The sequence below is a fragment of the Schistocerca americana genome, chromosome 5 (genome assembly GCF_021461395.2).
Source record: "Schistocerca americana isolate TAMUIC-IGC-003095 chromosome 5, iqSchAmer2.1, whole genome shotgun sequence".
Lineage (NCBI taxonomy): Eukaryota > Metazoa > Arthropoda > Insecta > Orthoptera > Acrididae > Schistocerca > Schistocerca americana.
In genome coordinates, this window is record NC_060123.1 from 428704172 (window position 1) to 428720999 (window position 16828).

General features: G+C 38.3%; 1 protein-coding gene across 1 annotated transcript in view; it reads left to right on the forward strand.

Annotated features, from left to right (window-relative positions):
- The window catches only part of LOC124616021 (fumarylacetoacetase), a 62891-nt gene that overhangs the window by 31008 nt on the left and 15055 nt on the right, over positions 1–16828 (forward strand). The window contains exons 2-3 of the mRNA XM_047144239.1: positions 1023–1133; positions 4260–4381. Of these exons, the coding sequence (XP_047000195.1) occupies positions 1023–1133; positions 4260–4381 (233 nt within the window). The remainder of the gene's footprint in view (positions 1–1022; positions 1134–4259; positions 4382–16828) is intronic.

Genomic DNA, 16828 nt, shown 5'->3' on the forward strand with positions numbered 1-16828 from the left:
CAGAGCCAGTGGTTCTTCCTCCCGGCAGAAGGGCTGAAGGGGAAGGAAGAGGGGCGAAGGAAAAGGACTGGAGAATTTTAGGAAAAGGGGTAGATTTCATAAAAGTCACACAGAATCACAGGTCAGGTGAGACTTACTAGATGGTATGAGAAGGAAAGACCTTCTTTCCCTTTCATCCTGTCCAGTAAGTCACCCCTGACCCATGGTTTTAGGTAACTTGTCCAAAATTTATCTCTTTTCCTAAACCTCTCCAGTCATTTTCCTTCACAACTCTTCCTTCTCCTTCCGCCCTTCTACCGGAAAAAGGAGCCACTGGCTCAAAAAGCTTGCATAAGTATAAACGTCTCTTTTTTTAAGTGTGTTCTCCTGGCACTGCTTGGTGAGTAGACAGTTTTTTTATATATCCAGTTAAATTATATTGTAAAAAATTGATTATTTTCGTTTTTATATGTTTGCACTATGCATGATTACTGCTGTAGGTTATGTAAAAAATGAAGAAACTAGTTTATTTTGCATATTTCCATTTAATTCATTAATGGACTGTAGAATCACTTTGTGGGGAAACCATCTTGCAGATACTGTATTTTCACACAACAGAAATATGTTATTAAAATTATATTTTATGTTAATGCTACAACATCCTGCTAAGTTCATAACATTAGTACCAAAAATAATCTCTACAAAAAATTCACAGGGTTAACATTGATACAGAAATGAGTCGGATACATGGGTACACATGTATTCAGTGACCTGTCAGATCTCAGAGCATAGTAAATGTCATGTAGGTAATGTGGTGGAGCTACAAACTGAAGTAAATAACTTTCTATTAAGCAGTTTCTTCTATTACATTGAATAATACCTTCACATAAAATCTTAAACATAATGTTTTAGGTTATTTCATAAATATCACTGTAATACAAATACAATACATACTAAATATAAACCAGTTTTAATCACTTAATAAAATGTAACAAGGTGAACTTGCCATGAATGACACATCTGACTACGTTCTGTCGTTTCAGCCAAGTCATCGCATTGGAGTGGCTATTGGAGATCAGATACTGGATCTCAAGGCCATACGCCATCTCTTCGCAGGACCTCATCTGAAGGACAAGCAACATGTCTTTGAGGAGGTATGACTATTATAAGTTTATCAAACAATCCATTGTTTCTTACTGAAGCTAGTTTTCCTGTGTATAAATATACAGTTCTTAATACATCAATTTTAAGGTGTTCATTACATAAAAGCTTGTAAGCTTCTGATGATGTGAATGTAATGGAACATTGTGAATGATTCCAGGAAAAATGAACCCCCCCCCCTCTTCAAACTCCTCTCCCCCAACCCTCCCCCCCCCCAAAAAAAAAAAGAAAAGAAAGACACCCACAAAGTATGTGCCAAGACTACAATCAGCAGCTGTGCTCTTGCTGATAACGGGAATATTTTCCACAACTCCAAGAAAAAACTTTCACCAGCTACCCAAGCACTGTAACATTGTTAAGTTACTTATTACATCTAACAATATCCATAATACTACAGTATCACTTGTTGGAGGATGCCAGGTTTAGCCACTATTTAAGAAACAGGATGTGTTCAGCTTGCTGTTAAAGAAACAGCGTGCAATTACATCAGACTGTTCAAGTAATTTTTCACGGGATGCAACATTATTTACATGGGGAGGAACTGCAATAGGCATTTTGCAGGGTTTGATCATCAATCCATTAGCTTTTCATGTTCTTTTCTAATTTCATCTGACCCAAGACCCAGAGTTAGTTCTCTTTGCTGATTGTTGTCGAACCAAATGAGGCATTTTCACTCTGCACTCTGGATAGCTCAGTGGACAGAGTACTTGCGAACAAGAGGTAAAGGTCCCAGGTTTGTAGTGCAGCTCAGCACAGAGTTTTAATCTGCCAGGAAGTTTCATATCTGCATACACTCTCCTGCAGAGTGAAAATTCATTCTGGAAACAAGCTCACAGGCTGTGGCTATGCCATTTCTCCACAATTTCCTTTTTTACAAGAATTTTAGTCCTGCAAGTTATGTAGGAGAACTACTCTGAAGTTTTGGAAGGTAGGAGTACAGATAAGAGGGTGGGTCATGAGTTGTGCTTGGATAGTGCCTGTTAAAGACAAACGTTCCAGGTGTGAGTCTTGGTCCACCACATAGTTTTAATCTGCCAGGAAGTTGCATTGATTATGAACTATCATTTACCAGTTGTCAACTGCACTTGCTTACACAGTCTAAATTTGAAATTCACTGCATCTACAACAGTAAAATATTAGCTTTTATTCATTTACATGTAGTGGTTTCATTCCAATGATTTTCATCTGATGTTCAAATGAATGTAACATATTTGTTGATGTCCTGCTTGTCTTTTTGTATTCCTACATTGATATGAGGAAAATTTCATTAATTTGCTCAAATACATTGATAGAGAAAAAAATTGCAACACCAAAAAATGATAACATAAGAGTATGAAATTTTGAGAATTCGTTTGTCTAGGTAACATATTTAAGTGGTTAACATTGCAAGATCACAGGCTAAGTGTTAGATAAGCCATTGCAAATGTGAAATGCTGGTACAATAACAACTGATGTAACTGCCGGAGTGTTGAATGCAAGCATACAAACATATATGCATTATGTTGTACATATGCCATATGTGTTTGTGGGATGGAGTTCCATGCCTCTTGCACTTGGTCAGTCAGTGCAGGGATGGCTAATGCTGGATGTGGATGATGCTGGAGTTATTACCCAATGATTTCCCATATGTGCTCAATTGGAGACAGATCTGGTGATCAAGGAGGCCAAGGCAACATTTTGATGCTATGTGGAGGACTTTGGGTTGCAGCAGCAGTATCTGGGCAACTGTTATCCTGTTGGAAAACATCCCCTGTAACTATGTTCATGAATGGCAGCACAACAGGTCGAATCACCAGACTGACATACAAATTTGCAGTCAGGGTGCATGGGGTAACCACGATAGTGCTTCTGCTGTCATATGAAATTGAATCTTAGACCATAACTCCAGGTGTGGTTCCAGTGTGTGTTGCATGCAGACAGGTAGGTTGCAGGGCCTCAACTGGCCTCCTCCTAACAAACACAAGGCCATCACTGGCACCAAGGCAGAGCCAGCTTTCATCAGAAAACACAACTGACCTCCACCCTGCCCTCCAATGAACCCTCACTTGACATGACTGAAGAAAGAGATGATGGTGGTTTAGGGGTCAGTGGAACACACTCTACTGTGTGTCTGACTCAGAGCAGTCTGTGAAGTAACTATTTTGTAACAGTTCCTTGTGTCACTGTGGTGCCAACTGCTGCTCAAATTGTGATGCAGTACGATGTGCTAGATCTATACACTGAACATGATGGTCTTCCCTCTCGGGAGTGCCATGTGGCCATTTGGAGCCTAGTCTTCTTGCAACCGTACATTCTCATGACCACCACTGCCAGCAGTCATGTACAGTGGCTACATTCCTGCCAAGTCTTTCTGCAGTATCGCAGAAGGAACATAAAGACTCTCATAGCCCTATTACATGACCTCATTCAGACTCAGTGAGGTGTCGATAAGTGTCTTTGTAACCTTAAAGGCATTCTTGACTAACAGCAACTCAGCATGTCCAATTTCAAAGGTAACTCATGACCATTATAGCTTGTATTTAAAGCAAACCTGATTTGCATCCTCATATGGCATTATTAGCTTCAATTCACCTGGCATCAAATTTTGAGACATCATCTTTCAGCTATAGAAACTTGCCTACCAACTTTTGTTTATGTCACTGAACTCGTTCTTGGTGTTGTGATTTTTTTTCTGAGAGTGTATGTGTCTCTATGTATACAAACTGAAGTGGTGAGAGAAAAATTTGTACCAAGGCTGGGATCGAATGGGTCTCCTGTCTACCAGGCAGGTGCATTAGCTACTAAGCCACCTTGGCACAGTAGTTTGCACAACTGCACACATTACCCTGGCATGCCTCCATCGTCAATCCAAATTCTTACTGCTGCTTCAGTCTACTTACAGTATATTCTATGAAACTAACTAAATTTGCAAATTCAGATTCCAGCTGATGGAGAAGTGGCTCCATTAACTAAAAAAAAAATGAATTGATGAATTCAGCTACTCATAATAATGTGATCTGTTTGCCACTTGAGGAAGAAATATTAATTCCTCTGAGAATTTGATTAAATGTAGCAACTGTAGATTTAATCATATTAAATATTTCCATATTTGGGTAACTAATTAAATTTTTTTGTTTCAGCCTGTTCTCAACAGCTTTATGGGACTGTCACCAGCAGCATGGAAAGAAGCACGTGAGACAATACAAACACTTTTATCCTCTGAAAATAGAGTTCTACAAGATGATGCTGAATTGAGGAATAGGTAACTAGCTGGTTTTAATGTACTTCATGCCTTCTTGTGTTCATAACTAAATTTCAATAACTTTTATTTCTTACATATAAAATCATTTTTTGCATATTTCCCATGATTGGAGATTCATTTCATACATAACATCTTTTTACCTATGCAAGATCTGAAGAGGTTGGTTTCCAATCCAGTTTGTCTTCTTGACAGCTTCTTGTGGTTCTTTCCCAGACACTGGTTACTGATTACTTGGTTACATTTTCTACTGAAAAGAGAGAGAGAGAGAGAGAGAGAGAGAGAGAGAGAGAGAGAGAGAGAGAGAGAGAGAGAGAGAGAGAGACCACAATCTCACAGACAACTAAATGTCCACACTCATGGTAGCAGCAAGATATCCTCCTGATAGCAAACCCACCACATCTTTTCTAATCCTCCTAGCCAACTGCAACCTGACCCACAGTTATTTCACTTTCAAAGCCCAAATCTATAAACAAATCCATGTTACTGCCATGAGTATTTGTGTGGCACCTTCCTGTGTCATCTTATTTGTGGGCCATTTGGGGGAATCCTTCCTTTCCAGTAAACACCTAAAACCCCTTGTCTGGTTCAGATTTATTGATCACATTTTCAGGATCTGGACTGATGCTCCTTCGTCCATAACCTTAACACCAATTCCTAAATACGCTTCACCTGGTCCTACTAAACTCGATGAGTCACCTTTTTAGACGTTCATCTCCCCTCTCAAATGGCTCCATAAATACATCCATTCATATGAAGTGTAGTAACCACCAACAGTAGCTCCACTTTGACAGCTGTCACCCGTTCCGTGTCAAAAAGTCTCTTTCATGCAGCCTTGCAACCTGAAGACACCACATTTCCAGTGGAAGGCAGGAATTGTGGAAATATTCCGATAAACTTACCGAGCCTTTATCATTCATAAACAGATCTTCTGTGCCATCTCCTCCAACACCAGTAACTCTCTTAAACAGGCACTGATCAGCACTCCTCTAATCACTCATTATCACCATGACTTTGAAAAGCTCAACCAAATTCTTCACCAAGGCTTTTGGCTACCTACCCTGGGATGAGGGATATCCTACCCAAAATCCAACACACATCACTGAATGTAGTCACCCACCTAACCTACAGAATATTCTTGTCCATTCCTACTCCTATCCTTTCCCAGTTCTGCTCCCCATGGGTCATCTCCTTGTGGCTGACCCAGGTGCAAGACCTGTCCCATACACCCACCCACCACATCATATTGCAATCCAGTCACAGGCATCTCCTACCCAGTAAAAGACAGGGTCATGTGTGAAAGCAGCTGTGTTATATAGTTGCTACACTGCATTTAGTATACAGCATTCTATGTGGGCATGACAAGTAACCAACTGTCCACTTGCACGTACAGCAACTGCCAAAATGTGGCAAACTTGACCACCCAGTTACCGTACATGATGCATGCCACAACACTAATGTCTTCAACTGCAGCTTCACCACAGAGGCTAGTTCCAGCAGAGGGTAATTGTGTACCCGGCATATTCAGTGCTCTTACAATCCCCCTGTCCTAAGCCTCTGCTAACTCGTTTCCCACTGCCTCACATTATCTTTTCCATTCTCTCTTCTGTCCACATCACTCCTCCCCAGCCAGATCATCTACTGCCTTGTTCCACCCCTCTTCCCCCTTCCCCGCCCCCCACCCCAATGTGCCCCCCCCCCCTCTCTCTCTCTCTCTCTCTCTCTCTCTCTCTCTCTCTCTCTCTCTCTCTCTCTCTCTCTCTCTTCCCCCCCCCCCCCTTTTTCCCACCCCTCTCCCTCACTTTCTCCCCTACCTGTCTCCCTCTTCACCATCACTGTCCTGTCCATTCCTCCTCCACCTTTCCCTCTCTCCATACCTTATTACTCTATCGTCTGAACTCCTTCCCTCTTGTTCAACTGCTGAACCATCTGGCAAAAGATATGCCTTGCATTACCCTGCTACCCCATCCTTGCCTCATGCATGCGCATGTGCTCTTGGGTGAGGGCATGTGTACTTCTACTAGAAAAAAAGCAAGAGCATGAAAACTAGTGTTAACTATTTCCTATTATTTGTGATTCTATGTGCCACACACCAATCCCCTACAGGTAAGTGGCTGCAGTCCCCTTATTTTATGTATTTTACTTTCTAGGAATTTCCATTATTGTTATAGATTATAAATAAAACTATTTTTAATAGCTTTCATCGTTCAGTAAAGAAAGATCTAACTTAAAGAATGGAAATTCCAGGTCAGGGATATCAACAATGTAGGAAAAGAGAGATTGTTATTTACCGTAAGGAAGACATGTTAAGTTGCAGAGAGGCACAATGTAAGTGTGTTTTAATTGTGCCTATCTGAAACTTAATGTGTCTTCTTTATGGCAAGTAGCAGTCTGTCTTTTTCTACAAAGGTCTAACTCACCCATTTTTCACATCATAATGTTCATCTTCAAAGTGATCTATGGAAGAAGTGACTAACAAATGAATTAAATGAAGCAGAACCTGAGGACCAGTCAGTAATATGCCTAGATTAATGTACTCACAGCTCTGGCGTCTCCAGGGAATTTTTTTTTAACTCACTGAAATGAATCACCAACGGAAATTTAAAATATTACACATGTATTAAATTGCAATATAAATATAATTTGCTGCTGCACCGTCACCAATGAATTTGATAATGGGTGACATAGGTGTTCGTAAGAGGGGGGTGAGGGTGGGGGGTGGGGGGGGGGGCAAGAGGATGGACAACCAAACAATCCTTTAGTACTCTATGTACAGTAAAACTGTTGCTTTGTTCTACAAAGAGTGAAAACAGGTTAAGTGAGTTGTGCATGACAAGTGTTCACAGAAAGAAGTGTGTGTCAAATATGAGTTTACTAACTTTACCCAATGACAAATTTTCGCAATAGCCTCACCTTCAAACAGGATCAGCTGGAATATTAAATTTTATGTAGTTTCATATTGCAAGTGGTTCTTCACGGTTACTCTTTCCCTTATCAGCTTTCATTAGGAAAACTGTTGTTGTTGTTGTTGTTGTTGTTGTTATTGTTGTGGTCTTCAGTCGTGAGACTGGTTTGATGCAGCTCTCCATGCTACTCTATCCTGTGCAAGCTTCTTCATCTCCCAGTACCTACTGCAGCCTACATCCTTCTGAATCTGCTTAGTGTCTTCATCTCTTGGTCTCCCTCTACAATTTTTACCCTCCATGCTGCCCTCCAATACTAAATTGGTGATCCCTCGATGTCTCAGAACATGTCCTACCAACCGATCCCTTCTTCTAGTCAAGTTGTGCCACAAGCTCCTCTTCTCCCCAGTTCTATTCAATACCTCCTCATTAGTTATGTGATCTACCCATCTAATCTTCAGCATTCTTCTGTAGCACCACATTTCGAAAGCTTCTATTCTCTTCTTGTCCAAACTATTTATCGTCCATGTTTCACTTCCATACATGGCTACACTCCATACAAATACTTTCAGAAATGACTTCCTGACTTTAAATCTATACTTGATGTTAACAAATTTTTCTTCTTCATAAACGCTTTCTGTGCCATTGCCAGTCTACATTTTATATCCTCTCTACTTCGACCATCATCCGTTATTTTGCTCCCCAATTAGCAAAACTGCTTTACTACTTTAAGTCTCTCATTTCCTAATTTAATTCCCTCAGCATCATCCGAGGAAAACAATTAATAATGTTATTATTTTGAGCTGTAACTTCACGGGCTTAGCTTGCCTTAGACGGGCCTAGTATCAAAATTTGTTGTGGGGCCCTTTCACCCGAATGTGGCGAAGATCAATTGGAGGGTAAAGATTTTTCTCAAAAGAAACAAAAACTGTCATTTGGAATGAGATAAAAATTTATTGGTTTTAAGTGTATGTTACATAGATAAGTAATTATTTACAATTAGTGCTCCTAGGAGCCTAGTTAGCCAAACAATTCAGATATATACTTTTCTCGCCATTTTTCAGCAAACTTACTTATTAGAACATTCATAGCTGAAGATGATTTTAGTTTTTCCAGATGTTCTGCCAGTATAGATGCCACTGACAAGTCTGAAAGCCATTCTTGGCTCATAGAAGTCCTAAGATAGTTTTAATTTCGAAAAACTTCTTTCAGTTGTTGCAGTTGTTACAGGATGGGTCAAAAATAGGAAACATGCTGTTATTACCTCCAGAAAACTGGATGTAAGGCTATTGAATTTAATCAATAATAAATCTATGAGTTTATTAATGGAATGGACTGTCTGAATTTCAGTTTTTAAGCACATTTTCAAAGAAATTAATTGTTCATATACATCAAAAGACATGTCTTTACTGTATTTAGCAGTCAGTTTCCCTGCTCTCGTTTTTGTTACTTCATTTGGAAATGATAATGGTTGTAGCACTTAGCTCACATAGGTGTTGAAATCTTTGTTTAGTTTGAGAAATTAATATATATAAGCAGCAATAGTACACAATGACTTTCAAGTATGATTCCAGGTCTGAAATTCTCTCATCTTCTGATAACTCATCAAAATATCACTTTGTCATCTTCTGTCTTTTATTTTTGAAAACAGTTGTTACCCCCTACTCTTTTGCTAGGTCTCTGGACTCATTTTGCAAACCATGGAATGAATTTTTATTTCTTGTTTCACTCAGTCTATTCAAAACATTACTTAGTAAAATACTAGCTTTCTTTAAATCGTTATTTTCATGCTGTAGAGCCTTATAAACTGGATTAAGGATTTCAAATAATGAATTGAAAAAGGCGACAAGCACTATAAAATTGTAGTTATCTAAAATGTTAATTATACTTTTACATTCATCACACTTGTCTGTGTTACTGGAAATTAAATTTATGTGGTAAAAAGTTTTCATTATTAATGAGTGTAATGATACAATGTTACCCAGCATAGAACGCTACGTAACATGACCTAAATTATAAACAAGAAGTATATTTTCCCGTGGAGATACTGAAGATTTTACTACTCACCATTGCAAAGTAAATCACTCACGGAATCTGACTGCTGAAAAAAATGAGGAAATTTTGGGCAGTTTCCTTAGAACTCCCTCCATCTTCCATTTATTTCTTCTTTTCATAGCTCCACTGTGGTAATCTCTCTTTCACTTATTTCTTTTACAGTTAAACTTATTAATGAACAAATAACCACTAGATTTACAACATTTGAATGTCATGAACCTCGTGCACAGATTGATGTAAATGTATATAGATTGTTCTCAATCAATTGAAAAGGAGAAATACCATAATCATTGTTGTCTGCTGACGAGCGCTGTGGCAAATCTGAGATGTCCATTGTCGCCAACATTTGGGCACCCTGTTCATTAAGTGTTTAGGGTATGGCTAAAGACTTAAGCATTCATCTTGAGTGAGAGTGTGGTAAACATTTTATGAATTTTTGCCGATACATGTCAGGAGCCCCATATCATTGATGCGGTGGTAGCTACACCCCTGCGTAACTTTTAAACTTTCATTTGGTGTGACTAAAACTGCATTTTTCTTGAAAATGAAGAGATGTATTTTTTGTTATATACAACAGTGTATAAGCATTTTTAAAATTTGTTCTTTTGATTTTGACTTTCGAAGAAGAATAATCAAAGGCTCTTTATGACTAGTTATGTTTGTATGTAACCAACAGTATTCTCATTTCTGATTTTTTCCTCCTCAAGAAATTTCATATTCAATATCAGTTTATCATTACTGGTTTATGAATAAAAATATCTTTTTTAAATATTTTACTGCTTTACTTCCTATCTTATTGATCATCTTGCTGGATGTAATATGTCACATTTCATCATAAAAAGATATGATTTTATATTGTAAACTTAAAAAAGTGTCACATCCATAATCATTTTAATAATACAAAAAGGTTTATTTTGAAGGTAATCATGAAATCATGGTTGCTCTTGAAATATCAAGATTATCTACCTACAACAAATATTGAGTGGATAATCATAAGTTCTCTGGAATATAATTGTAGAGGCAATTTTAAAGTCACAACCCCCCTCCCCCCATCCCACCCCCTGGAAAAATATCTGTGTATGGCCAATGTGATGTGATGGGCAGGGTTTGAGAGAGAGAGAGAGAGAGAGAGAGAGAGAGAGAGAGAGAGAGAGAGAGAGAGAGAGAGAGAAACTAGGAGGATGGGTTGTATGGTTGAAGAGTTGCGCTTTCAAGTAATGGTTTCATAATCATGTTCAACCTATATAATTTATTTAACATGTGAGTAGGATGAACTTTTGGACCCAAAGTGCTTTCGACTTTGTTTTAAAGAACTATGTCAGTCATTTCAAAAAATAAACTTCATTATTTACACGCATAGCACATTTACAATGACTTTATGTAAGTATTTAGATTTAGAATCAACAAAAGACCAGTAATGAGTATTTATTGTGTGTAGTTTTATATGGTATCTTTTTTCCTTTTTGCTTCACAAAAATAGGCCATACTTCTAAGTATTTTTATTTAAAGTTATTTTACATATTCACTGCTATGGTTTTTTCATTATATAAAATAACACTAAATTCCTTTGCTGTCATACCACTGGTAGCTGGAGCAAAATTTTAACTATGTTTTACGAAGTGTTGGTCAATAGCCTTTCAACTTGCAAATGTAGTAATTGTAACTAAATTGAATATATTAATTTTACATAAAAAATTGAACTGTTTTACTATATTTGAATTTTATAATTAATTGTTTAACTTGTGAGGAATAAAATAAAATTGAAAAAAAATGGCAGCAGTGAGATTTTAACCTGAGTTGACAAACTGGCAGCCAATGTATATAACCAATGGGTTATTGTGTTATGTGATCTGCTACCAAAAAATCCCTCTTACTCTCTTTTTAAATCTTTAGGGAGCATTATATCTTTTGCTACGGCTCACTCAGGCGTAATATTCCAGGTACTTGAAAGGGGTATCAAGCTGCTCCCACTCACATAGTTCTAGTTTGTCAATAGCTTCTGTCGGCAGAATCAATGGCCTTTCGGAAATCAACAAACATCTTTTGAATTCAGTAATCTGTGTCAAATGATTGACTCAAAATTAAATATTTATCCAGAACATCATCTGCGCTTCCTAAAACCACTTTGATATTCACCTGAATTACTCTCCGGCATAGTATAATTTTGGAAAATATGTTGTATGCAATGGTTGCAAAGAATTTCCTCTGTAGTTGTTAACATCTTGTTTATTGCCTTTCTTTGGCATGATATCCCCCAGGAGGACATCCAACTACTGTATCGATGCCAAGCTGAATAACTGCTTGCATAAAGGCCAGAGGTGGACCAACATATTATTGATTTGTGCAGTTTGTAAAGCAGTTTCTTTTGAATAATCATCTATTTTTTTCTGATATGGTAATAATTTGTTTGTCTGTACGTGTACATTACATCTACCAATTTCTGTCCCATTCAAATTATTTCTTTGTGGTGTGTTTCCTTTTATCTTTGACTGTATTTTTAGAACTTCAAACAATATTTAAAATGAAATAAAAATTTAAAGTCTCTTGACTGTTTTTATTAAAATCTAGAACTAAAAAATTTTGGAAATACACACATAAAAAAAATTGCATCACCCCGGTTCCCAGAACTCCTGAAGATAGACGTTGACTGTGGATGTTGTATCACAGACACAGTCCCTTTGACTGTTCAGAGATGTCACTAAACCCGCCCAAAGATGTAAACAACCATGCATGAGCAGTGCCTATTTGACGGAGGGGGTCCGCTAGCCAATCGGTTCCAATCATTTCACCAGGAAGGAGGTACACGGCTCGTGTTATCTGTAGTTCAACCATGCCTAGATGGTCATTACCGTGGTTCAATCATGCCTGCATTGTTACTTTGTGCCAGGGAGGACTCTCAACAATGGAAGTGTCCAGGCATCTCGGAGTGAACCAAAACGATGTTGTTCGGACGTGGAGGAGATACAGAGAGACAGGAAATTTCGATGACATGCCTCACTCAGGATGCTCAAGGGCTACTACTGCAGTTTATGGCTGCTACCTATGGATTTTGGCTCGGAGGAACCCTGACAGCAATGCCACCATGTTGAGTAATGCTTTTCGTGCAGCCACACGACATCATGTTCAGGCTCAAACTGTACGCAATAGGCTGTGTGATGTGCATCTTCACTTCCGACGTCCATGGCGAGTTCCATCTTTGCAACCACAACACCATGCAGCGTGGTATAGATGGGCCCAACAACATGCCAAATGGGCCGCTCAGGATTGGCATCAAGTTCTCTTCACCAATGAGTGTCGCAAATGCCTTCAACCAGACAATCGTCAGAGATGTGTTTGGAGGCAACCCGGTCAAGCTGAACGCCTTGGAGACACTGTCCAGTGAGTGCAGCAAGGAGGAGGTTCCCTGCTGTTTTGGGGTGGCATTATGTGGGGCCGACATATGCTGCTGGTGGTTGTGGAAGGTGCCGTAACAGCTGTACGGTATATAAATGCCATCCTCTGACCGATAGTGCAACCAAATCAGCGCCTGATCGGCAAGGCATTCGTCTTCATGGACAACAATTCGTGATACCATCGTGCACGTCTTGTGAATGACTTTCTCCAGAGTCGACTAGAGTCGACTAGAGTGGCCAGCATGTTCTCCAGACATGAAACCTATTGAACATGCCTGGGATAGATTTAAAAGTGCTGTTTATGGATGATATGACCCACCAACCACTCTGAGGGACCTACACCAAATTGCCGTTGAGGAGTGCGACAATCTGGACCAACAGTACCTTGATGATTGTGGATAGTATGCTGCAATGAATACAGGCTTACATCAATGCAAGAGAACATGCTACTCGGTATTAGAGGTACCCGTGTGTACAGCAATCTGGACCACCAACTCTGAAGGTCTCACTGTGTGGCGGTACAACATACAAAGTGTGGTTTTCATGAGCAATAAAAAGGGCAGAAATGATGTTATGTTGATCTCTATTCCAATTTTCTGTACAGGTTCTGGAACTCTCTGAACTGAGGTGATGCATAACTTTTTTTGATGTATGTATTAAAAATTGCACATGAAATATAGATTGTTCCATAATTTTCTTTAACAGAAATGCTCAAAAATAATGTGAAAACATTTTAAAAATTAAAAGAATATCCTGTATTTGGAAGGCAATTAAATTTTATTTTGCTCTTAGATTCCTATTACATAGCTGTATAAAAAACATGAAAGCTAAAACTTTCTTGAACAGTATGACATATTCAATTTTATGAAAATAGGATCACACATCTTGTCATTATTTCAAGAGAACACCGAGAATGATTGGACCATTGTTTTTAATATGTGTTTCAATCCACAATTTAAAAAGACACAAGCATGATCTTATTCTTTGAATACTTACTGAAGGCGTGGCCTGCATTGAAATTTTCATATTTGGCTCCTCGGACTATTGTCCTTTTGATATGCAGTATGTTACGTGTTCATTTATAGGGAATATATGTTAAAAATTAGTGACTGTCTGCTAAGTATGGCATTTTGAATTTCCTTCCAGCTATAATAAACAATCTGCATTTTTGTGAGCTGCAGTATAGTTAAGCTCACTACAACCAATGCCAGGCATTTCTGATTGGAGAAATTAAGAGACAGTGTGGTATGAGAAATCTCTCTAACACAGCACAAGAAAAGACCTTCTGTTATAAATGAAAATAAAATGTACATTGCTGTTGCAAAAGAGCCACCAAAAGGAACATGTTATTTGTTTGTATTTCCCAGGTTTACTGTCGAATGAAGGTTCTAAAAAAGTCTCATATACACATACATAATATATTTAAAATTACATGCAGTTTACAATCTACTTTCTTTTTTTTAATTCGAATTTTTTTTTCTTCAAAAAGTATAAGTAGATCTAACCTGATAATTAACAATTGTTCTGTCAGAGTTACTCTATGGATCTAATTGCTCCTGACCATATTGTTCTGACTTATGGGAGTACAGATACCCATAAACTGCAGCTTGTGCCGATGCGTTTTCCACTGGAACACTTGCTCTTGCCTTTCTGATTCTACATCAGATTCGATGGAAATTTGAACTACGCCTTTCATTCCACTCACCCACCCATCCATCCATCATGTTCTGTACCTCATATTAGAAGACACGGTACAATAACAGAAAAACTTAAAGAATTATCTTCAGGAACCTAGGGATTCTTATGAATTGAGTGTTCCAGCTTCTTGGGATAACATATTAACAACAATCTGAACTGGTCAGTTCAGATCGTAGACCTGTGTACAAGACTGAATTTGGCAGCATTTCCTATTCATTTAATAGCATCTGTTTTTGATTTGGAGACAATCAAATAGGCATACTTAGACTTTTTTCATTCATGACATATGGCACAATATTCTGGTGAAAACAGTCACAAGCAAATAAAGGCTTTATTTCACAGAAGATGGTTATCAGTAGAGTTCCCCCTAAATGCCTTTATAGAATTTTATTCAAACAGCTGGGGGTCCTCACCGTGCCGTACTGATACATTGCTTCACTTATGTGCTTTGTCAACAAGAATCATGCAATTTACAAAATAAGCAAGGCATATCATAATCCTGGTATGAGAAGTAAAGATGATCTTCACAAAGATATAAAAAAAATCAGCATGTAGAGAAAGGAATACATTACTCAAGCATAAAAGTATACAATAAACTTCCAGTTAAAGTCTAATTAGTCATTGGGCATATGACAAAATTTAGAAAGAACAGCTAAATTTTATCTTTTGGGTAGCTCTTTATGCAATACTTTGTGAACTGTATTTTATTTTAAGCGTTACTGAGTATATAGTGGGTCTATACAGGGGTGATGTTCTTGAGGACAATATTATGGAAATGGAAGAGGATGTAGATGAAGATGAAATGGGAGATATGATACTGCATCAAGAGTTTGACAGAGCACTGAAAGACCTAAGTCGAAATAAGGCCCCGGGAGTAGACAATATTCCATTTGAACTACTGACAGCCTAGGGAGAGCCGGTCCTGACAAAACTCTACCATCTGATGAGCAAAATGTATAAGGCAGGCGAAATTCCTTCAGACTTCAAGAAGAATATAATAATTTCAATCCCAAAGAAAGCAGGTGTTGACAGATGTGAAAATTACCGAACTATCAGTTTAATAAGTCACAGCTGCAAAATAATAATGCGAATTCTTTACAGACGAATGGAAAAACTGGTAGAAGCCGACCTCGGGAAGATCAGTTTGGATTCCATAGAAATGTTGGAACACATGAAGCAATACTGACCCGACGACTTATCTTAGAAGAAAGATTAAGGAATGTTGACTGGAATACTCTCTTTCAAATTCTGAAGGTGGCAGGGGTAAAATACATGGAGCGAAAGGCTATTTACAATTTGTACAGAAAGCAGATGGCAGTTATAAGAGTCGAGGGACATGAAAGGTCCTCTCCCCGATGCTATTCAATCTGTGTATTGAGAAAGCAGTAAAGGAAACAAAAGAAAAGTTCAGAGTAGGTATTGAAATCCGTGGAGAAGAAATAAAAACTTTGAGGCTCGCCAATGACATTGTTATTCTGTCAGAGACAGCAAAGGACTTGGAAGAGCAGTTGAACGGAATGGACAGTGTCTTGAAAGGAAGGTATAAGATGAACGTCAGCAAAAACAAAATGAGGATAATGGAATGTAGTCGAATTAAGTCAAGTGATGCTGAGGGAATTAGATTAGGAAATGAGACACTTAAAGTAGTAGGGGAGTTTTGCTATTTGGGGAGCAAAATAACTGATGATGGTCAAAGTAGAGACTGGCAATGGCAAGGAAAGCGTTTCTGAAGAAGAGAAATTTGTTAACATCGAGTATTGATTTAAGTGTCAGGAAGTCGTTTCTGAAAATATTTGTATGGAGTGTAGCCATGTATGGAAGTGAAACATGGACGATAAATAGTTTAGACAAGAAGAGAATAGCAGCTTTCAAAATGTGGTGCTACAGAAGAATGTTGAAGATTAGATGGGTAGGTCACATAACTAATGAGGAGGTATTGAATAGAATTGGGGAAGAGTTTGTGGCACAACTTGACTAGAAGAAGGGACTGGTTGGTAGGACATATTCTGTGGCATCAAGGGATCACCAATTTAGTATTGGAGGTAAAAATCGTAGAGGGAGACCAAGAGATGAATGCACTAAGCAGATTCAGAAGGATGTAGGCTGCTGTAGGTACTGGGAGACGAAGAAGCTTGCACAGGATAGAGTAGCATGGAGAGCTGCATCAAACCAGTCTCAGGACTGAAGACCACAACAACAACATGTGCAGTTACTATCTAGCAATTTGTATCACTAATTGACAGAAAGCATTTTATGTGAATTTGCATGCAATCCTTAAAATTAGTTTATGTGATGATTATTACTGCTATTATCCGGTTTATTGTCTGAAAACTTGGACCTTGTTTATCATGTATGTGTTTACATATGATCTAGATTGTAAGCCTCATGACAATTTACATATG